At 49.4% G+C, this 21,778-nt stretch overlaps 1 protein-coding gene across 10 annotated transcripts in view; it reads left to right on the top strand.

The window, feature by feature from the left end:
• The first annotated feature begins 10,595 nt into the window (after positions 1 to 10,595).
• CFAP65 (cilia and flagella associated protein 65) overlaps positions 10,596 to 21,778 on the top strand; it is a 34,052-nt gene continuing 22,869 nt past the window's right edge. For 5 of the 10 annotated variants that reach the window (XM_027587991.2, XM_027587985.2, XM_027587983.2 and 2 more), the window contains exons 1-9: positions 10,772 to 10,947; positions 13,417 to 13,585; positions 15,396 to 15,580; positions 18,615 to 18,717; positions 19,211 to 19,377; positions 19,550 to 19,749; positions 20,034 to 20,179; positions 20,670 to 20,892; positions 21,265 to 21,530. In XM_027587991.2, coding sequence (XP_027443792.2) covers positions 10,811 to 10,947; positions 13,417 to 13,585; positions 15,396 to 15,580; positions 18,615 to 18,717; positions 19,211 to 19,377; positions 19,550 to 19,749; positions 20,034 to 20,179; positions 20,670 to 20,892; positions 21,265 to 21,530 — 1,596 coding nt within the window. In that variant the 5' untranslated portion in view covers positions 10,772 to 10,810. The other 5 variants (XM_027587990.2, XM_027587987.2, XM_027587988.2 and 2 more) reach the window with 5 other exon arrangements.

The raw sequence follows: 21,778 nt of genomic DNA, 5'->3' as shown, positions 1-21,778 counted from the left end.
TGCTAAAATACACCACTGCCCACGTTCTCCCCGCTTACAAAGATCACTATGTCAGGGATGACAGCTCAGACTCTTACCTCACCCTTTCCCCACCTCCATGGAGGAAAACTCCGGAGAAAATGTCATTGCCCTGGATACTGCGTCATCTGGGAGGAAATAGGCCCCACAGGCTATAGTGACAACTGCTGTTGTTCAGTGAAGACTAACCGTCACTATGCATTGTTCTAAGTGCTTTATATGAAGCCATTCATTCTGGTAACAACCTTAGGTGGTGTATGTTTTCATATCACCACGTTCCAGGTGAGCACAGAAGCACAGGGAGGTTAAGTAACTTGTCTGAGATGACACAGCAAGGGACAGAAGCAGGATTCGAACCCATGCATCCTGGCCTTTGGGCCCAGTTTTGACCACAAGGTTTTTCCCTTGGTGAACTTGGGTTCTCTCTGGAGGGTATTCTCAGCATTGTCAGCTTTGTCAGCACATCTAGAACGGACTCATGGCAGACGCTCATGGACCAGGCCTACAGGGTCCAGAATGTCCATGAACTCATTTACAGTGAAAAACAGAAGATCAAGGTCAAGATATTCTTGTCCATTTGTTTGTACATTCTCTCCCTTATAGACATTCTTTAATGGTGGGGGAGAGACACAGAGAGAGAGAGAAAGGGAGGGAAGGGGGAGGGGGAGGAAGAGAGAGAGGCTTTCCTCTATGGGGTCCAGCTGCCTCTCCTACTGGGCCTGAGCACACTCTGTCCTGCGGACGCAGGGCCATTTGGTGTCCCCAGACCTTTCTGTTCTAGATGGGCTTCCTCAGGAAACAAATTCATTCTTCAGACAGAGAAGGCTGCAAAGATTCAGAAAAAAACTTACCTGAATTCAGACCCTAAAAAACCAACCTTGGTGTGGACGTGGGGCTCTGAGGCTTTTCCAAGAATCCTGGGAGCAGATCTGAGCAGACTGTGAGTGAGGAGACACGGGGAGACAGCCTGCCATCTTCCACCATTACAATATGATGGTGGCCCCAATCCCTCCCACCTAAACCCACTTCGCCCCAGTGTCTATAAAGCCAAGGCCCAGAGGAGGGTCAACAGTGCTGCCCAGGCAGCTACTGACCCAATACCTGCCTCTCCTCTCAGGGTCAAGTGCAGCCCCCAAGGCTGCGGCGTCTACAACTGTGAGCTGCATTCACCTGTTTGGTCGTTATTCATTGGATACTCTTGTGTTAGGTCCTGTGCGTGAAGGAAAGTGGTAGTCCCTGCCAAGGGGATCTCTTGGGTGGGAGGAAGCAGCATGGGGAGACACACCTGTGCTGTGTGCTGAGTGCTGTGGCTGGCATCTCACAGGGGGGCTATGGGAGTGCCACGGAGGCTGGGAGCTTGGAGGGCTTCCTGGAGGCGAGGATGCTACAGGTAGGGCAAGGAGGGCTTTGCGTGGCAGGTCATTAAAGGAAGGGATCCAGGCTGAGGACACAGTAAATGCAAAAGCATGGGGGCTAGAGTGAGTCTGGGGCTTGGAGGGACTTCCAGGCCTGCGTCACGAGGCTATGTGGGCTTGGCCAAACTGAGGCAGAGAGGCAGGCAGGGGTCAAATGTCACAGGGCTTTGTATGCCACACATTTGGACTTGAACCTGAGGGCTTGGGGAGGGCCTGGAGGGTTTGAAGTCGGGGAAGCTCACGACTAGATTGTTTCAGAAAGCTCGCCCAGCTGCAGTGTAGAGGATGGATCAGAGAAGGCAGCTGCGGAAGCGGGGAGTCCATTTACGGGGGCGAGAAGTTGGTGGCCTGGACTAAAGAGATAGCCATGGGGTCAGAAAGAAGGTGATGGGCTGTAGATGTTTAGGAGTAGAATGGCCAGGACTTGAGGCCAGTTTGGGTGAGTAGTGAGGTTGAGGAAAGGGTTCAAGTCAACTTCAGGTGTTGAAGCATGAGATCCAGCTCCCCCAGGCCCAGAGCCCTTGACCCTGGCTCTTCTCCAGCCTTTAGTGCCTGCACTTGTGGGGGAGAAATCCAGGGCTTTCTATATAGATATCCTCCCTCCTCATTGCCCAAGGCCGGTCTAACTGGGTTCGAGTGACCCTCAGGGCTCCTGTTCTCTCTGCCTGCCCACCCCCCATTGGGAGTGCATGGGGAGAAGATGCAGAGTAGCCCCGCAAGCCCAGTCCAGGCAAATTGCAACACCTGTGCCTGAGTCCACAAGTCCCTGGGGAGAACTGGACATAGGGAGACCTGGAGTGTTGGTGTACAGGAGACAAAGTGGGAAATCTGGCTGGGAGGCCTGTGGAGCTGCCTGGACCGACTGCCCTCAACACACGGGCCACTACACCCCAGCTCTCCTACTCGTCTGTGCAGAGGCGCCCGCTCAGGTACCCACCCCCAGGTTGTCCTTGGAGGCTCCTCTCTCTGGTTTGGAAAGACCCAATGACCCTGGGGACGGCCCTTCCGAAGCTGCGTGGGATGCACTTACCTGAAGATGCTGCCTTCGGGATGGTTTCTGACAGTCTGCCGTGCTGTGCTGGGAAAGGCTGAGCTGAATGCATCAATCCTTTAGACAGCCAGGCCTGCTGCTGGCACGGGCAGCCCTAGTGTGGGAACTAGAAATAGGAGCCCCTCCATTAAAAATTTTAGCAAATCCCTCCCTCCCCGCCCTGCAAAGAGATCCAACTAGAAAAGACAACTCTTCTGGCCTGGTGCCAGCAAACCTGTTTAGGAGAGAACCCAGTGCAGGGGGCACACTGGGGTACCAGCACACCTGGATTTCAGCCCCAGCTTGCCTGCCCAGCCTAGAGCCCGTATGTACAACTTGTACAACCTTGACTCTGGCCCTGACGGCCGGCAGGGGCCTCTCTGCTAGGCTCAGCAGATTCCCCACCTGTGATTCAAGTTTGGAGAGAAGTTCCCCCACAGTGTCACACAGGAGGAAGTGCAGAGCAATTAGACCGGGGTGGGGACAGGATGAGCTCAATGACACCAGTGGCCGGGGGGCTTCCTGGAAGTGGTTTTGCGCTGCCACCTTCTAGGTTGAGTGCTTGGGGCAAGGGTAGGTGGACAGATTATTGGGAGCAGATGCGGGGAGAGGGGCAGGGCACGCTCAGGAACTGGGAACTGGTGTGGCTGGGGCTAAAGGGGCCAGGAGGGGAAATGGGAGCTGGGCTGGGGGTGGGGGGACACTGCGCCCCATGGAAGGGGTGGGAGCTGCGGGCCTGGTGGGAAGATCTGGAGAGGAAATGCCCCAAAGAAGTCGGACATTGGGCCCTGGGGGAGGGCACAGGCCCTGCTCCCCACACAGAAGGGTGCCCCCAGTGCAGAGAAACCTCTCTGATAGGGGTTGGCAGCAATGGCTTCCCCACCCCATGCCCTCTGCCCCCTGGGTGGAATGTGCCTGATGGGGCTCGGCCCCATGTCCCACACCCCAGCCTGGTTCTCAAAGCCTCTTTGTTCCATGGGGCTGAGTTGTGGCCAGCCCGGATCTGATAAGGCCGGTGGGGCAGATAGTGGCCCGCCCCGTGCGCTGCACCACCCCAAGCCACACCCTGGCCACCTTGCACGCACATGGCATGGGGCCCCAGCAGGGCATAGATGCAGGGGGCATCTTGTGGGCTGGCCCTCCCTGCAGTCCATTTAAGACCCCCTCTCATCCGCATGGGGGAATTGGATTAAGAGAATTATCCCCATTTCAGAAATCAAGTCTCCAAGAGGGAAAATGACTTGCCCCCAGTTATTTCTTTCATAATCAGGAGCATCAGCTGTGCTAAGTCTGCTATTCACTTATCTTTTAAAATCCTAACAGCCTATGAAGTGACATTGTTCTTAATTCCTACTTTGCAGAGAAGAAACTGAAGCCAGAAAAGTGAAGTTACCTGTCCAAGATCACACAGTAGCAGAGTCCAGATCAGAATCCAGGTGCCCTACAGCAGCAAACTGAAGGAGGTGGGAACTGATGAGTCACCATCCCAGAGGAATGGGAGGAAGGCATTTCGGCTTCAACCTAAAAGATCTGATGGGGCCGGGGTTGGCTAAGAACCCATCAGGGAGGGTGGTCCTGGAGGACTAATGTTCTAGAAGCTGTGAGGGGATCCCATGCTGGTGGGAGTAGCAATGGTTAAAATATGTCCACAAATCATTTGACACTCCTCTCCCCTTGGAAAAGACCATATAGCTTCTGCCTGGTTCTACCCTGAGATTGTCGAGCTAGAGAAGCTACAGATAGGTGTTCCTGTCCATAGGCTAGCGGGAGCTCCCAGACCACAGCCAGTGTCAACTGTCAGCCATGTGAGAGCACCATCTTGGAAGCTGCAGCCCAATGGAAGCTTCAGAGGGCAGCCCTGGCCAACAACTAAATGTAACTACATGACAGACTCTAAAAATTGCCTGGCCAAGCCCTTCCTGAATTCTTGACCCACAAAATCATAAGCAAAATAAAATGTGCATTTGGAACTTTGAAGTTTTGGAGTGACTTCTTACACGGCAATAGTAACCAGAACAAAGGGCAAAGAGGGGATGGGGACGGATAAAAGCATCTTCTAAGGTCTTTCATGCTTTTACACAAAAGCTTCTAAAAATGGAGTCATAGGTCGCTTGGGTGGCTCAGTTGGTTAAATGTCCTACTCTTGGTTTTGGCTCAGGTCATGATCTCATGGGTCCTGAGATCAAGACTTGTGTTGGGCTCTGGGCTCAGTGTAGAGTCTGCTTGAGATTCTCTCTCTCTCCCTTTGCCCTTCCCCCCACTCACACATGCGCTCTCTCTCTGTCTCTCTCTAAAATAAATACATAAATCTTTTTTTTTAAATGGAGTCACTAGTGGGCTGGAGGAGGTGTGATGCCTCTTAATCTTTTTTTTTAAGTTTTTATTTATTTAAGTAATCTCTACACCCAACGTGGGGTTTGAACTCACAACCCTGAGATCAAGAGCTGCATATTCTTCCAACTAAGCCAGCCAGGTGCCCCAGCTCTTAATCTTCTAAAGCAGCAGCATGGGAGGACACACTGATTTGGAATAAACTAGGGGCAGATAGAGATGAAAACAAAGGGGAGGATTGGATAAGCAGATCTCTCCACACTCAATTGATTAGAAGTATGTTATGTATCCATTTTAGGGGCAGGATCTCTGATGATAGCAAACTCCTGGAGAAGTGAAGAGCCTTCTGGGAGGAGGGAAGCTCATGGATCTGGGCTAGTGGGTAGTAAGGAGTCATCCATGGCCAAATGAAAAGAATGCTGTTAGAGACTTTTAAAAACCCCAAATGCTAGATTTTGAAAAGAGTGCTCGAGGGTTGAGGCCAGACCTGAGAGATAGACTGGACGTTTCTGTGAACAGTTGCTGGCCACGTTTTCTCAGAGTGCCCCTGCACACAGAAACTTGCAGGGGCTCAAAAGAAGGTTCCTGAAAATGGACTAGAAGCACCCTGTTGTCCTTATAAACTCCAGGTATGTTTGCCTTTGTCTTTTGCACATGCCTCCAAATGCCTGACTTAAGAAGACTGAGGGGAAAGTGACCAGGCAGATACTAGGGAATTGGGTGTGTCTCAGGGGAGTGGTTGGGAGTGTAAGGGTAGAAAGGTTATTTCGAGGACATATTTCTTGGGTTTGGAACTCTTTTTTTTTTTTTGGTGCAAAATGGTGGTTTTCTTAAACCATGGGGACAGGACCCGTGGGCAGAAAGAGATGCTGCACCAGGGTTGTGAGGAGTGACTGATTATATACTATGGGGTTGGGGGAGCTCTTAATCCTAGACAAGCAAAAGATGGACATGATCAAAATCTAATAAAGAGGGAAAAGTAGCAAGTTGACAGTGGACAATCCTGACACTACTTTTGCCGAGTAACCAAAGTTAACATCACCATTAACGCATACTAACATCATGTGCCCTCTGATATGATGCACTGAGAAGGGCATATCACCTCTGTATTATGCTTCCCAATAATACATACCTTACTCTAATCACACGAAACAAACCCAAGATTGAGGAACATTCTACAAAATAATTGACAGTACTCTTTTAGAGAGTCATGATCATAAAAGACAAGGAAAGATTCAGGAAATGCCCCAGGTAAGGTTCTGAATTGGATACTGAAATAGGAAAAGGACGTTAGTGGACAAGCTTATGAAATCTAAATAAATTCTCTTCTTTCATTAATAGTGTGTGTTGTACCATGGTTAATTTTCTTAGTTTTGATAAGTGTTCTATAGTCATATGAGATGCTAACCTAAGGGGAGGCTGCATGAAGGGTTTATGAGAACTCTCTGTACTATTTTTGAGATGCTTCCATACATCTAAAACTAACTCGGGGTGCCTGGGTGGCTCAGTCGGTCATGATCCTTCAGCTGCCTTCAGCTCAGGTCATGATCCCAGGGTCCTGGGATTGAGCCCCATGTTGGGCTCCCTGCTCAGGGAGATCCTGCTTCTCCCTCTCCTTCTCCCTCTGCTTGCTGCTTTTCCTACTTGTGCTCTCTCTGTGTCTCTCTGTTAAATAAATAAATAAAATCTTAAATAAAATAAAAAATAAATAAAAAATAAAACTAACTCAAAGTTTTAAAGTCTAACAAAGTCAGAACCTCATGGACCAGTCAAGGTGGGCTCCCTTACCATCCTTGAAGTCCAAGCCAACTTTTGCACCCAAAGGAGGGCAGCTGCACTGAGCTGGCAGTCATGTAATGATACTTTTACTTGAGAGAGAGCCCTGGTCAGGAATGGATTGGAAAAGGGTTTGAGGAATTAAATAGGATAGAAAGTCACAGAATAATGATGTTCTTCCTTTATTTAGAACATATAATAAGACAGGCATGGTGTTAAGTTCTTTAAATCTTTTATCACACTTAAACCTCACAACCTTTGAGGTAGGTGTTAGTTTTCCCTGTTTACAGATGAGCAGACTGGGTCTTATAGAAGCAAAAGAACAAGATCATAGAACTGAGAGTTTGTTGGCGGGGTTGGGACTCAAATCCAAACTTTTTTACTCCAGAGCTTGTTCTTAATCACTCCACTGTACTATCTTTTCAAGGATGACCCTCATTCAGTTCATACCTCAGGGATTCCACACTGGGGTGGGTCAGCGTTGTAGGGATAGAAGGCAAGGGGGCAAGGGGATGGCCTGGGATGGGCTGGTCAGCCAGAGCTGTCCATGGTGCTGGCCAGAGAGGCGTGTAGCTGGAGAGAGGAGATGGTCTAGGGGAAGACAGCTGGGAAAGCTAACACAGAGAAGGAGCACTGCTCAGACTAGAAAGGAAGAGCAGTTAGACGTGGTGACTGATTCTTCACCAATGAGGGGGAATTCAAGGGGGAGACACCAAGTTTTGGCTAGAAATAAGTAACTGTGTATACAGCAGCTGGTGAGGTAGGATTTTTCCTCAGGTCTCACTTACAACTAGTACTATCCACTATAGCTCTACTGGTTGTTAAAATCTGGAAATACTTTGGTACCAGTTGGGAAATAGTCACTGGCTGAGTCCTCCTCTGCTGTGGCTGCTCTCCCTTGTACCCTCACCATTACTCCCAGCTCTCCCCATGACCCAACAACAAAAGGGTTAAAGCCTGGCATAATGTGCTTGGAAGAACTTACCTCACTAATTTCAGAGGTCAGAAATTTCTGTGGGAGGACTCATCTCCTCATCTCCCTCCCCTAAGTTAAGTACATCTTGGATGCAGACCTGATTTCAGTACCAACACTGGAAATGGAGTCAGAGTTGCAGGGAAGGAAGACGGGAGGGGACTTTGCAAGTTCTGCAGTTGGGTTGACTTGCCAACTGGACAGAAAATCACTCTGGTACCTACTTTTGTCTTTCTCCATCCCAGAGCACCAAGGCAGGCTCCTTCTTGTAGAAACAAAAGAGCGGGATGTGGAGAGAAGAAAAACTTCCTGCCTCTCTAGTGTGGAGCAGAGAGGCTAGGAGGTGGTAAGAAGGGAGGGTGCACAGAAAACCGAGTGGCTTAATTATAAGGACCTCCCATTTGGTGAGTGACCATCTTCTAGCATGTGACCATGCACATGCATCTAACTTTATTGATTATCTATCATGCCTAAAATACTTTTCACATGTCTGATCACTCTGTGATCACTCTGTCGCTACACCAGCCTTTTTAAAAGATTTTATTTATTTATTTGTCAGAGAGAGAGCGCACACAAGCAGGGAGAGTGGCAGGCAGAGGGAGAAGCAGGCTCCCCGCTGATCAAGGAGCCTGATGTGGGAGTTGATCCCAGGACCCTGGGATCATGACCTGAGCCGAAGGCAGATGCTTAACTGACTGAGCCACCCAGGTGTCCCATTTTTTTTTAAGATTTTATTTATTTATTTGAGAGAGAGAGCATGAGCAGGAGGAGGGGGAAAGGCAGAGGGAGAGGGAGAAACAGACTCCATGCTGAGCAGGGAGACAAACCTGGGACTCCATCCCAAGACCCTGAGACCATGACCTGAGCCAAAGGCAGACACTTAACCGACTGAGCCACCCATGCGTCCTGCTACATGAGTCTTTTGATAATTACCCCCAGATAGCAGTTGAGGAAACTAAGGCTCAGAGAGGTCATGTGACTTGTTCAAGATCACACAGTCAATAAGTGACAGTCAGGATTAATCTCAGGTCAGATTTCCCAGCCCAGAATCCCCTCTATTCTATTTGGTGGGGGAAGAGAGGCAAGACTTAGAAAAGATATTTTTGAGTGTGCTGAAGCCAAAATTACTGAGTGTATGCTTTATCTTTATTACCTCCAGCCAAGGTTTCCAGACAAAAGGATTCAAGTCTGCCTACTACCCATCCTCCTTCCTCCTTTTCTCCCACATCCTGGTCCTCATCAATTTCCTGAGTCATCACCCACCCTCGTTCACAGCCTTGAACCAAACAGCACCCACCCTGTTGTCTTTCTTGGGTCCATGGAAGATACAGTCACCAGGGCCTAGCACCCATTTTTTCCCATGGGTTCTGGCCTCCTGGAAAAGGGGACTTCCAAAGCAAACTCAGCTTCCTCTCTCCTCCTGAGACTCAACCCGTTGCCACACCCCTTTCCATGTTGTTTGCCTTTTGGAGCAAAGTCCGGCTTGGACCTCTCCCTGGGAGTCCACTATGTCAGTCAAGGTCAGAGCTCTCCAGCAGGATTCTCAGGAGGCAGCCAGAACCCCACTGAAGTGGAGCACACAGGGTGAGGACAATGAATCCACCAAGGTTTAGGCATACCAGAGCTGTGGAGGGACACTCTTTCACTGAAGAGGCACAAGGACACATGGCTCCTAGCATGAGCTTTCTCACCTCCTTGGGGTGTTCTTGCTGGGATTCCTGAGACCACAACCAAGCCCTGTCTGCAGAGTCACTGCTCCTATTTCTTTTCAGCCTAAGAATGGAAAAACAGGCCCCTTTCCCTGTCCTTAAGGTCCAGCTGAGTCAGGTTGACCATTTCAAAAAGAGCTTAGAGGAAAACAAAAAGGAAATCATTATAGAAACTACAAACAGCATAGACATTGTCATGTCCAAAGTGCAGGTTTCAGATTCTGAGAATAACATTAAAACCGGTGAAAAGCTCACTGAGTTCCACATTCCTTGATTCCAAGAAAATTCCAGACCTAATGGTGCTGGCATAACTTCATGGGCCCCCTGGCCTGCCCCTTCCCTCCAGTTCAGCCAGCCTCTGGCCATGTGATTTCCCAGGCCAACTCAGGCCACTTTGTCATCCTTAGTCCATCCATTGTTTACTTTCACAAGTAAATGCCAACTTTCCCAAAATGAGAGTTTATTTTCTGGGTTTACTCCTAGACTCATTAAGGTCTCTCCCTGTAACACCACCCCCCATCACCGTCCTGGGTAGTGAAACATCTTTAATTGCTCAGAATGAACTTTGAGGCTTTCAGCTTCACCCACCTAAGGAGTCTTCACCAAATTAGAGCTGTTACAAAGAAAACCACACGCCCAAAATGGTGTCACTTAGGCCAAGTTTCAACCTCCCCCAGAAATGTAGTCTTAACGGGTCAGACAGGAATTTTCTGGTCAGCACCAATGAGGTCATCCGTCACAGGTGGCCTCTCCAACCCCCAAAAGAAGATAAGCAATCTGTAATAAGAGCCCCTGCCCTTCCCCATAAGGGAAGGCCATCTTGCCTGAAATAATCCTTTCTTTTCCTTTGCTAATAACATCTTGTCCCACCCTCCTGTCTATAAAAACCTTCCCTTTTGCATAACGCCCTGGAGTTCCCCTCTACTTGGTAGATGGGATGTTGCCCAGTTCATAAATCCATTTTAAAAAGCCAATTAGATTAAAGTTTACTCCCTTGAGTTTTTGTTATTTTACAGACCTTTTCCACAAAGCAAATGCGGACAAATCAACAAATGCGCTTCCAAGAATCCACATTAGCATACCAGCGCCTTCTTCATACATTAACCTCCAGATCCCTAGAAAAGAGTTAGCTTGGTGCCAGGGAGGAGGTAATGCCGGCAGAAAACGGATAGGACACTTTCTCTGCCACCTGCCAGAGGACTCCAGTTGTAAAGCAATATGCAAGTGAAAAATAACTATGGGGTGCTTTCAAGCTAACAATCGCGATCACAGATTGAAGTTCCGGTTGAGATTCTGACCCTACGTCACCATCGCGCGGCCGGAAATAACTGGAACGGCTCCCACTCAGGTGCCGAGCCCATGGAGTAACCGCCTATGAATTTGGTCGTCTACTAAAATAAGGACTGCGAGGACGTCACGACAACTAGGAGACTATACATTGCATGTTGCGACTGGCAGAAGCTCAGTGGCTACTAGTAGGGAAAATCAGAGAATTAAAAAAGGGTAAGCATTAAAATTGGGCGGTGCTTTCGCCTTCTCTGAGCATGACTCATTCGGGATGCCGTCGTTGTCCTGGGATACCGGGAGACACCTTGTCCTGAGCGTCCTGTCTCTATGGAAACATCAACATGGCGGCAGAGTGAGTTCTGAGAGTTGCTCCCAGGACCAGGGGAACGGCGCGAGTGGCCACCGAAGGTATCTGTCCCGGAAGACCGCCTCCTTTGGGAAATTGTGGCCGGGGGTCCCTTCCATGTCCCTTAGAGAGCCCCGTGGGACTGAGACTACGGTGAGTTCAGTCTGGGGATATCCTAGAGAACAGAGGAACGACCTTAAGTATTTTTATCACTTCATTTTACCAATTTCTTTTCCACTCCACACTACGCGGCGACCCGCCACTTTTCCCACTGGTCATCTTAGGAATGTTTACGTTGGAAAAGAGGCAAATAAAGGAAGCTGATGATATATTTTTTTAAAGTCCTCAATATTAGAAAATTGGATTTAAAAACAACACCTACTCTGCCCAGTGTCTTCACAGTGATTGCAGATGGGTGTCTTTTGGAAGAGTAGCTCAACCGAGTATGGAAGTTATGATTGTTAATTACAGTAACATTGGTTCCTCTAGGGCTTTTTCAAATCCCCTATTTCATTCCAACTTCACATCAACTTTGTGGAATAAGATAACCTTCATTTGGTGAGGTGACTGAGGCTCCAGGAAATGGAGAAACTTGCCCATCTCAGTGAACCTGAGCAGATGCAGCTCTCCGGGACCAGCGCTCTCTTCCCTAAGCCCTAAGACCTGATCTGGAGGAGATTTCTACCCCACTGTCTCTAATTTCTTCTACCTGTGTTGACTGGTGACTTTTTCAGAACTCTGAGGTATTGGCTATTTATAGAATCCCCTGAGGTCACAGACTTTACTGAATCAGGCAGGACTACAAAGCCATCCAATAGCCGAAAAGTAATGGGACTCTCCTCCCTGCCTCCCCAGCTGGCATTTCTTTGATTCCTTCTGAATATCCTCTTTACAGGGGAAGGTAGGGGCCTTGCCTGTCTTGTCCATTGCCTAGCACTGTACATACAACAGGCACTCAGTAAATGCTTTGTGAGTGAATGAATGAATGAATGAATGAATGAGTGAGTGAATCTAAGATATTCTCCAGAGGTTTTGGAGGTGTTGCCAATTAGGAAAAACTGAATCAACAGAATCTTTTGCTTTGGATGGTGGTGGGGAGGGGATGGGAGTGTCTGATGAAATTGTATAAATTTTTAAAGGATAACCATAAAATCATTGACTAAAGTGTAATATGTTATAATAAGGAGTTGAAAGCTGAACCCCAAACTTGAAAAGAGGTAATTTTTTTTAAGTAGGTTCCACGCCCGGGTGGAGTCCAACATGGGGCTTGAACTCAACAACCCTGAGATCAAGACCTGAGTTGATATCAAGAGTCACTTAACCGACTGAGCCACCCGGGTGCCTGGAAGAGAGGTAATTTTAGGCCAAAGAAAAGACAGCTTACATATCATCATAAATTGTTGTAAAGATTAAAATACATAAGGGGCACCTGGCTGGCTCAGTTGGTGGAACATGTGACTCTTGACCCCAGGTTTGTGAGTTCGAGCCCCACGTTGGGTGTAGAGATTACTTAAAAATAAAATCTTAAAAAATGATAAAATAAAATACGTGAGAAGGCCTTACAACACTGCTTGGCACATAAGTTCTCAATAAATGTCAGTAAAAGTTGTTACTATTTTTGAGATTATTATTCAAAGAGGTGGGGAAGGACACTGAGTAGTCTGAAAAATATACATAATTTCAAAAAGGTGTTAGATTGACGCTGTCCAATATGGTAGCCACACCTGGGTGTGTGTGTGCTGAAGGAATCTCCTAAAGGAAGAGGGGATTGGGAGTTTAGGCCCCGTGTGTGTTCCCTAGAGCAGGACCAAACACCCTTTTGAGTATTTGGTGAAAGCTGTGGACACTTTCCCTGGAAAAAAAACACTTCGCCATATATATGACATTTTGCATATGGTTTGCATATAACCCTTGCATATATTTGCATATAATTTCCAGCTGCAGTCTCTCCATGGATCCCTCTGCCCTAGAAGTTGACTCGCTTATCTTTGGATTGAGTGATTATTTCAGTGAATGCTTACTTTAAACCTGGACTGCAGGTTGCATACCGATAGAGGAAACCCGAAAGACCGGGATTCATCCAGTCTCACTTACCACTTCGTTGCCCCTTCTCCTTCTCACAGGAGGCAAGACACACTCCGAAGAAACAAGTAGAGAGCAAAAGCCAGATAAAAGTAATACGTGTGCTTCAGTGACACTCACTGGGGGCTTCCTGAGAAATGCAAAGGGTGGCCATGGCAGGCAGGGCTGGGTGGGCCTCATCCCTGAGTCCCTCTCCTGAATGATGAGTTTCTAGGCTCCTGGGCAGAGCGCTGGATCTTGTACCCTGGCTTTTTGCTCATGGTGCCACCTCGTACCTCCATGCCACAGCTGGTAAGCGGGCCCCCCTGTAATAATGATGGCCACGGCCAGTTTACTCCACGAGCCTCTCTCTTTGATGTCCCTCTTGTGTCCCCTCCGGTCTCTTCCTAGCTCCACATTGGCAGAACTCCTGGCTCAGCCAGAGTGCTCCCCTTGGACTTGTGTTCCAGGTGGCTAATGCTCATCCAGGCAGCCTCAAGCCCCCTGATGAAGACGAGGGACAGCAGGGACTGCACCATGAACTCCGGCTCCTGCCTGAGCACCAGCACAGTGGCCGTTCCCACCGTCACTGGCAGCAGTGTGGTGCTGAGTGCCTGCGGCAGCAACACCAGTGCCCACGTGAGCACGTGTCCGGGGGGGGGGCGGGGTGCTGCAGGGCCGGCAGGGGTGCTTAGGAATCTGGAAAGACCTGACTCCCCCTGTCCAGACCCCGACCCTAGACCCTGCATACACTGAGCACCAAGCCGCCTGGAGTGGTGGCAGCAGCAAGAGTGGCCGTGAGGGGTGGGGGTGCATGTGAAGAACTCTGGGGAGGTGCCAGTCAGAGCTGAGAGAGTAGTCAAGGGTTCTCTCTTGCCTCAGAAAGTTCTTCTGGGCTTCACCCCTCGTGTTTGACCAAGATGTGGATGTTGCTGACTTTTTTGCAGCTCTTGGCTGACATAGCAGGGGAGGAGTCACACACAAGGAGTGTGACTGTGGGGTAGGACTGTGTGGGGTGCAGTGTGTGTCTGTGTCGTGTGTGCATTCTTGTGTCTCCTGAGGACCGGGGGTCACCTCACCCCTCCATCTGTGCCATTCCGGGCCTGTTTGCCCCATGTTCCCTCACGGCCCTTACCCACTCTGCGCTGAGCTGGGAGGAGATTAAAAGTGGGGAGGAAGGGAGGAGCCAGGGCATTTCTCTCCCCTCACCCACTTTCGTGACAGTATTCCCATCAGCAGCTGCATCTCCCCGTGACTCCAGTCCCCACCAGACAGGCCTTGGGGCTGTGAGAACCCCAGTACCTCCCCTAACCTAGCGTGGTAGCAGCTTCTTGATGTCGCTAGCTTCTGGGTTACTTCACTGTGCCTTGGTTGTGCATTAAAGTCCTTGTTTTGAACACCCATGGTGGCTTCTGTTTTCCTGATTGGACCCTGACTGATGTCCCTACTGATATTTACCATAAATTACCCTGGCTCATCCATGTCACCTTTCCTCTATGGGCCAACCAGGAAAGAAAATACTATATTGGCCACCTGATACTCTCTGTAAATATTTAAGCTGAGAGTGTAATAAGCTCCAAGACAGGAAAGATGTGTCTGTCTTGTTCACTATTATAGTCCTGGCACCTAGCACAATGTCTGGCTCATGATACGTAGTCAACAAATATTTGTCCAGTGGATGAATAATTCTTTATGTTAAGTAACAATATAGAAGCAATACTTGGCCAAAGATAAAATAACATGGCAGTGAGTGGAATGTTCACTGCAATGACTGTGGTAGGAAGAGGTACCTTGTTCATTTTCCCTTCACTTGGGCTTTGCCCCCTCCGTCCCCCTCCCTCCTCAGGTAGATGGGACTAGGGATCAGCTTGGGAAGGATTTTCCATTATAGATGGGAAGCTTTGGCACACTGCGCCTCTACATCGTCAGGAGCAGTGCTTGGAGTAGCCCCCACATCACGACAGGGGGTGGGGATTTCTTGAAGGCAAATTGACTCCTTCCTCTGCTCCACCAGCCACTTGAGGGTTGGGAGAGGGAATGGTAGAGTATTCTTGTGGTCTCACAAAGTGCGTGGGATAGACCACTCCAGCTAGGAGAGGCTTCCGCAGCAAAAGGGTAGGATGGGAAGGAAGGAAAGGAAAAGGCAGCACCTGAGGGGACTGGTATCTTTGGGTGCACTGCGGAACAGAACCCACCAGCTAAGCCTGCTCAGTGCCCAATGGAGTGGTCCAGGGAAGGCTCCAGGGAAGGGGTCATGGAGAATCTCGTTGGAAAACCATTGCAGTGGCCTCGGAAATGGTAATATCTGACTGCCCCTCATCTTCTCTCTCCAGACCATCCCTTAGGGACCAAGGGTCGGGTCAATTCCTTGCTTTCTGGAGATGGGAGCTTTTTGCCTGTTCTCTGGGTATTTCAATCTTACCCCGCTAATGCGTCCTTTCTTCTCCAGGCTGCCAGCTTGACGGACACTCGCATGTGCTTCTCAAAAAAGCAAGACAAAGTGAAGAAGAGGGTCATCTGGGGCATTGAGGTGGCCGAGGTGCTGCAGTGGCAAGGCTGGACACTCGGGAAGGAGATCACCAAGAGCCTGGCTCTGAAAAATCTGTCCTTGAAAACCCAGAAGATGACATACAGGTACCAGTATCAGGGGTCAGAGACCCAGCCCCTGAGCCCTCAAGCCCCCCCGTCACTCTTTAGAAAACAAACTTTAAAATTATCGTATAAAATTAGGGGCACCTGGGTGGCTCAGTCAGTTAAGTGTCGACTCTTGGTTTTGGCTCAGATCATGATCTCAGGGTCGTGAGATCAGTTTTGCATCCGGCTCCTCGCTCAGCGGGGAGTCTGAGATTCTCTCTCTCCTTCTCCTTCTGGCCCTCCCCACCACACTCTCTCTAAAATAAATACATTTAAAAAAAAATAAAGTTATCGTATAAAATTAGAAGATTATATAAAACATGCACAGTTTGAATGATTATTGGAAGTGGAGCCCATGTGACCAGATTACGAGTGGAATAGTGTCTGAAGCTCACCTTCTCCCATGGTGTGTCACTCCCCTGTTGAAACACCTTCTCTACCATAAAAGTAACCACTCTCCTGACTTAATGATAATGATTTCCTTGCTTTTCTCAATTGAATGGATTTATCACCTATGTTTGCATCCCTAAATGATATAGTTTAATTTTACTTTCTTACAAACTTGGCATAAGTGGAATAGTATGGTATATTTTTGTAATTCCTTGGCTTTTGTTAAGTTACATTTGGAAGACTCATCTGCATGCAACAATAGTTCATTCTTTGTCATCACGGTATAATATTCCAACAGATGCTTATATTGTAGTATATTCATCCATTCTTCTGTTGAGGGATGTTTTGGTTGTTTCTGCTTTGGGACTGTGATCAACATTCATGTATAGATCTTCACTTACAGGACTTTTTCCTAGGGTAGCTACATAGGAGGAGAATTGCTGTGACCTAGAGCGTGTCCATGTTTGCCTTTTATAGATAAAGCCAAACTGTTCTCTAAAGTACTCATTTATATTTCTATTCCCACCAGCCATGCATGAATTCCCGCACCTCTGCATTTTTACCAACCATTGTTATTGTCAGAATTTACAATTTTTCCAACAATGGTAATTTTTTGTGGCTCTAATTTGCATTTCCCATCTTACTGATACAGCTGAGTGTCTTTCATGTGCTATTGACCATTTCATCTGTGGAATTCGTGTTCAAGTTTGTACTCATTTTTCTATTGGATTGTTTTTTTTTTTAAGTGAACTCCACCCCCATGCAGGCCTCGAACTCACAACCCCCAAGATCAAGAGTCCCAGTGCCAGGCGCCCCTGTCTCTAATAGAAATTCTTAGGGCTACTAATCCTTTGTCAGTTATGTTTTGTAAATATCTTCTCCCACCTGTGACTTGTCTTTTCCTCTCTTTACCATGTCTTTTGAAGAATTGAAGTTCTTCATTTCAAAGGAATCAAATGTATCAATGTTTTTATATTATGGTTGGTGCTGTTTTGTATCTTGCTTAGGAAGTCCTTCTCTCCCCCTACCTAGGTCATGAAGACAGTCTCCTGTAGTATCTTCTAAAAACGATAGTTTTGCTTTTCATGTTTGTCTTTTATCTATGCAGAATTGATTTTTGTGAATGGTTTTCTTTTATTTGTGTGTGTGTGTATGTGAATGGTTTCAAGTAGGGATCCAATAATTCTTTTCCTCAAACAAATGTCCAAATGTCCCCAAGCCATTTGTTGAAAAGTTCATACTTTCCCTGATGATCTCCTCCACCACTGATGTTTATCCTTGTTTCCTTTGTGATCTCAACGTGAAAAATTCCAGTGTATCACCATTGGTTTAGATGTTTCCTGTGGCCTTTGTTTTGGCTTGGGTTTTTAAAGATTTTATCAGGTTAAGGACATTCCCTTCTATCCCTCGTTTGTTAAGAGTTTTTCTCACAAATATGTTGAAGGTTATCTAATATTTTTCTTCATTGAGGTGATCATTTGATTTTTTTTTTCTGTCTTAATTTGTTAACCTGGTGGAGGACATTGATTTCCTCTGTTGAACCAACCATGTATTTCCTGGAGTAAGCTCAACTTCGTCATAATTCACTATTCTTTCTGTACATTGCTAAATTCTTTGGGCTCTCTCATTTTGTTTATGAGAGAGATAGGCCTGTAATTTTCCATTCCTCTCCTACCTCTGTCAGATTTTGGTAACAACATTATGATGGATCCATAGAATACTTTGGGGAGTGTTTCCTCATTTTATATTACTGGGAAGGTAAGGCTGAGGTTATTTTTTATCACATGTTTGGTAGGACTTGCTGTGAAGCCATCCGGCCTAGTGTTTTCTCTGTGGAAAGATTTTTGACTACTTATTTAATGGCTTTGATGATTTTAGGTGAGGTGGCCATAAAATTTATTATCTAATTCTTTTTTTAAAAGATTTTTTATTTAGGGCATCTGGGTGGCTCAGTTGTTAAGTGTCTGCCTTCGGCTCAGGTCATGATCCTGGGGTCCTGGGATCGAGCCCCACATCGGGCTCCCTGCTCGGCGGGAAGCCTGCTTCTCCCTCTCCCACTCCCCCTGCTTGTGTTCCCTCTCTCACTGTGTCTCTCTCTGTCAAATAAATAAATAAAATCTTTAAAAAAAAAGATTTTTTATTCACTTGAGAGAGAGAGATGGGGGCAAGAGGGGGAGCACAAGCAGGGGGGAAGGGCAGAGGGAGATAGAAAGGGAAAAGCAGACTCCCCGCTGAGCAGGGAGCCTGATGCGGGGCTCGATCCCAGGACCCTGGGATCATGACCTGAGCCAAAGGCAGACGTTTAACCCACTGAGCCACCCAGGCACCCTTGTATTATCTAATTTTTGAGTCCACTTTGGTAAGTTAAACTTTCCTAAAAATGGGTTTATGTCACCTAAACTTTAACATTGATTGGTATAGAGTTATTGGCAGTATCGTCTTTCTGTGACTATTTTTTAAATCTGCACTGTCTATGGTTTTGACCCATGCTGAAGCTCTACAACCCTGCCTACATCTCTGCTTGGATCGGCATCCTGGCCCCTCTGTTCTCAGCCTTGGTTCCCCCCCAGCTCAGCACTCGGGGATTTTTCTTGTTTTCTGAGCCCTGATCCTAAAGTGCTTAAGCCCTGGCTCTCTCCTGCAGGTCCCCCAAGACCAAGTTCTTCTTCACAGTCATCCCCCAGCCCATCTTGCTGAGCCCGGGCATAACCTTCACACTCCCCATTATCTTCCGACCTCTGGAGGAGGTAAGGTCTGCCACTTTAAGGGCACTGGCAGGGAGGGACATAGGCACTGTGACCTTGGAACAGGAAGCAGGGCAGAGCAGCAGGGAGCACCCCCCGCTTCCCCACCAGGACACACACATACTCATCCTGACAGCTGTAGCAGAAACTCCAGCTTGGGAAGCCCTGGAGAGGCTCCGACCCTAAACTCATGAAACCACGGGGAGTTCCTAGTTGGATGTTGGGGGCTAAAATCTGTGCTACTGTGTTAGCCACCAGAAAGCCTTAGATTCCTTAGCCTCTTCCTACTCTCAAAACATTCCCCCAAATACAAAAGAGGCCCCCTGTCTCTGAGACCAAGACCGTGTTAGAGGACACCTCCTCGGACACCGCCCTCGGTGACTGTGTCGGGGGCATGGCCAAGAGCTGGGGTGGGATGTGTGGTCCCTGAGTACCATGCAGATACCACCCATCAACGACTGCCTCCACCCCCGGCCTCCCACCCCCCACATTGCAGAAGGAGTACATGGACCAGCTCTGGTTTGAGAAAGAAGAGGGAATGTTCTGTGTGGACCTGAGGGCCACCCTGCCTTGCCACAGTCTGATCTGCCCACCGTCCCTGCAGTTGCCCATGTGTGCTGTGGGGGACACGGCCGAGGCCTGGTTCTGCCTGGAAAATGTGGGGTGAGGGGAGCAGCTGAGGCTCAGAGGCGGGGAGAGTGAGCTCGGTGAGGAGCGTCCCGGGGTGCTGGTGGGGGAAAGGAGGAGAAGAGGGGCCCAGCATCTCTGCCTTTCTAAAGTAGGGGCAGGGGTCAGAATGAGCCCAGTGGCTCCGATCTGTATCCCCCCCCTCCAGGGACTTGCCCACCTTCTTCACCTGGGAGTTCTCCAGCCCATTCCATGTACTGCCCACCACGGGGCTGCTGGAGCCAGGCCAGGCTTCCTACATCAAGGTGACCTTTCACCCCCTTTTGGCCATCATCTATGAAGTTCAGGCCACATGCTGGTATGGAGAGGGCAGTAAGCAGAAGAGCAGCATCCAGTTGCAGGCTGTGGGTGAGGCCCGACCCCTCACCTGTCCCCAGAGCCCACTTGCTGCCCCTCCTGGGTCTCAAAGCCTCAATGTGCCCCCCCACGTCCCCCGCTGGCCTGTCCTCCACAGGACCTCCGCCAGCTTCCCACCCTCCCCTAGCCCTGCAGGCTTTGCCTTTCCTTTGCCTTCCTTGGTGGGGCAGACCAGTGTTTCCCTGGGGATACCTGCCTTCTTCGAGGGACTGTTCCGCTGGGGCCACAGAGGCCCTGGTGGGTTTCTTCCCAAGACTCCCTCATCTCTGCCCCAGCCAAATGCGCCCAGCTGCTGGTGAGCATAAAGCAGAAGCGACCAGAGGACCAGGATGCTGAAGGCATCCAGAAAGTGCTGCACTTTGGCACCGTCGCTGTGGGCCGCACCGCCGAGAGGCAGATCAAGCTCTATAACCCTTCAGTGGTATGTGTCCTGTGTGTGTGTATGGGGGTGCAGGGGGCAGAACCACAGGACCGGCTGCTCCTAAAACCCATCCCCTTTACAAGATGCCCTCTTTCCATACTTTTGGCCCCAAGCCTCACATAACCCACGTCTGTTGATACACGCATGTGTCAGGCAACAGGTGTCTTTTCATCTCAGCTGGGGGCTGGGCTGGAGTATCCCTTGACCATCCCCAAAGCAACTCCAAGAGCAGCCCTAAGGTGGTCCTACCTCCAGGACCACAGCTAGCCTTTCTGGTACCTTTGGGAAAGAAAAGAGTGCCCCCCAGGCAGTCCCAGCGCCCGGCACACTTCCTTCCTCCTGGCAGAGGTGGCCTCCATGCTCCAGCTGACAAGTGGGGCACAGACTGGACTTCAGCTGCCCTCACCCCCTCAGCTGGGCACTTGGGTAAGGACAGCTGCCTCACCCTGTGACCTGACCCTTCCTGCCACCCCCCCCCACCGCCCCACAGGTGAGCGCCCCCTTCCGGATCGAAGTAGCCCCAGACATGCTGGTCAAAGATCACACCTTCTCGTGCCCCACTACCAATGGCATTGTGCCTCCAGGAGGGGAGAAGTTAGTGTCGGTGTCCTTTCACCCCGAGACCTTGGACGTCAGAACTACTGACTACTTATCCATCATGCCGTCTGGCTGTGCCTCCCAAACCCTGCTCAAAGTCGTTGGTTTCTGTAGAGGTACTGGCCACCCTAGGACGCCGCACTGCCTCTGGGGCCAGGAGCAGCCCCCGTTTAGGATTGGGAAGGGTTCCTTGCCTGCTTGAAGGGCCTGATGCCTCCTTGCCCTTCAGCCTGGGTGTCTGCTGCCCCCTGGTGGCTCAGTGTGGAATCAGTTTGGGACACCTGGAGATAATGTTCCTGCCCTCACCCCTGGTGAACTTGGAGGTCAGCTCAGGTTGCTGGGGCTCTGGGTCTTTCCAGCCCAGCCTTCAGTCTCCAGGAAGGCCACCTCCCATCAGGGGGACCCATTCTGAGACATCCTCTGGGAGGCTGATAGCCCAGCCCCACCCAGGTGATGGGGCTGCTCACAGGAGCCCCATCTCCACCCAGGTCCTGATGTGTCCCTGAAACATCGCTGTGTCAACTTCAGCTGTGTCAACCTCGGGCAGACCTCAGAGCAGCCTCTGTGGATTGAGAACAAGTCGGACTGCACAGCCTACTTCCAGTTTGCCATTGACTGCCAAGAGAGTGTCTTCGGCATCAGACCAGCCTTTGGGACCCTGGTGGGCAAGGCCCGCATGACCCTGCACTGTACCTTCCAGCCCACTCACCCCATCATCTACTCTCGGCGAGTGGCCTGTCTCATTCACCACCAGGTGAGCAGTGGGGGAGGAGGCAAGGAGGGGCTCTCCTGGGCCTTGGAGGAGCCAATCTGCGGCCCAGTGATGAAGACAGTGCTTGGTGACCCCTCTCCTGTATTCTGGAACCTCTGCCTGGATCATCTCTACCAGGGCCCCGGCCTGGCTTTTGGAGCCAGAGCTCGGCTAACAGCACAGAAAGGTTCACTCCAAGCCAGGTCAAGGGCTTTTCTGCTGCTCCTGCTGCTGCTGCTGATGGGCTGGGG

The sequence above is a fragment of the Zalophus californianus genome, chromosome 3 (assembly GCF_009762305.2).
Source record: "Zalophus californianus isolate mZalCal1 chromosome 3, mZalCal1.pri.v2, whole genome shotgun sequence".
NCBI classification, from domain to species: domain Eukaryota; kingdom Metazoa; phylum Chordata; class Mammalia; order Carnivora; family Otariidae; genus Zalophus; species Zalophus californianus.
The sequence above is the reverse complement of the archived record's forward strand: the minus strand, read 5'-3'. Positions and strand labels throughout refer to the sequence as shown.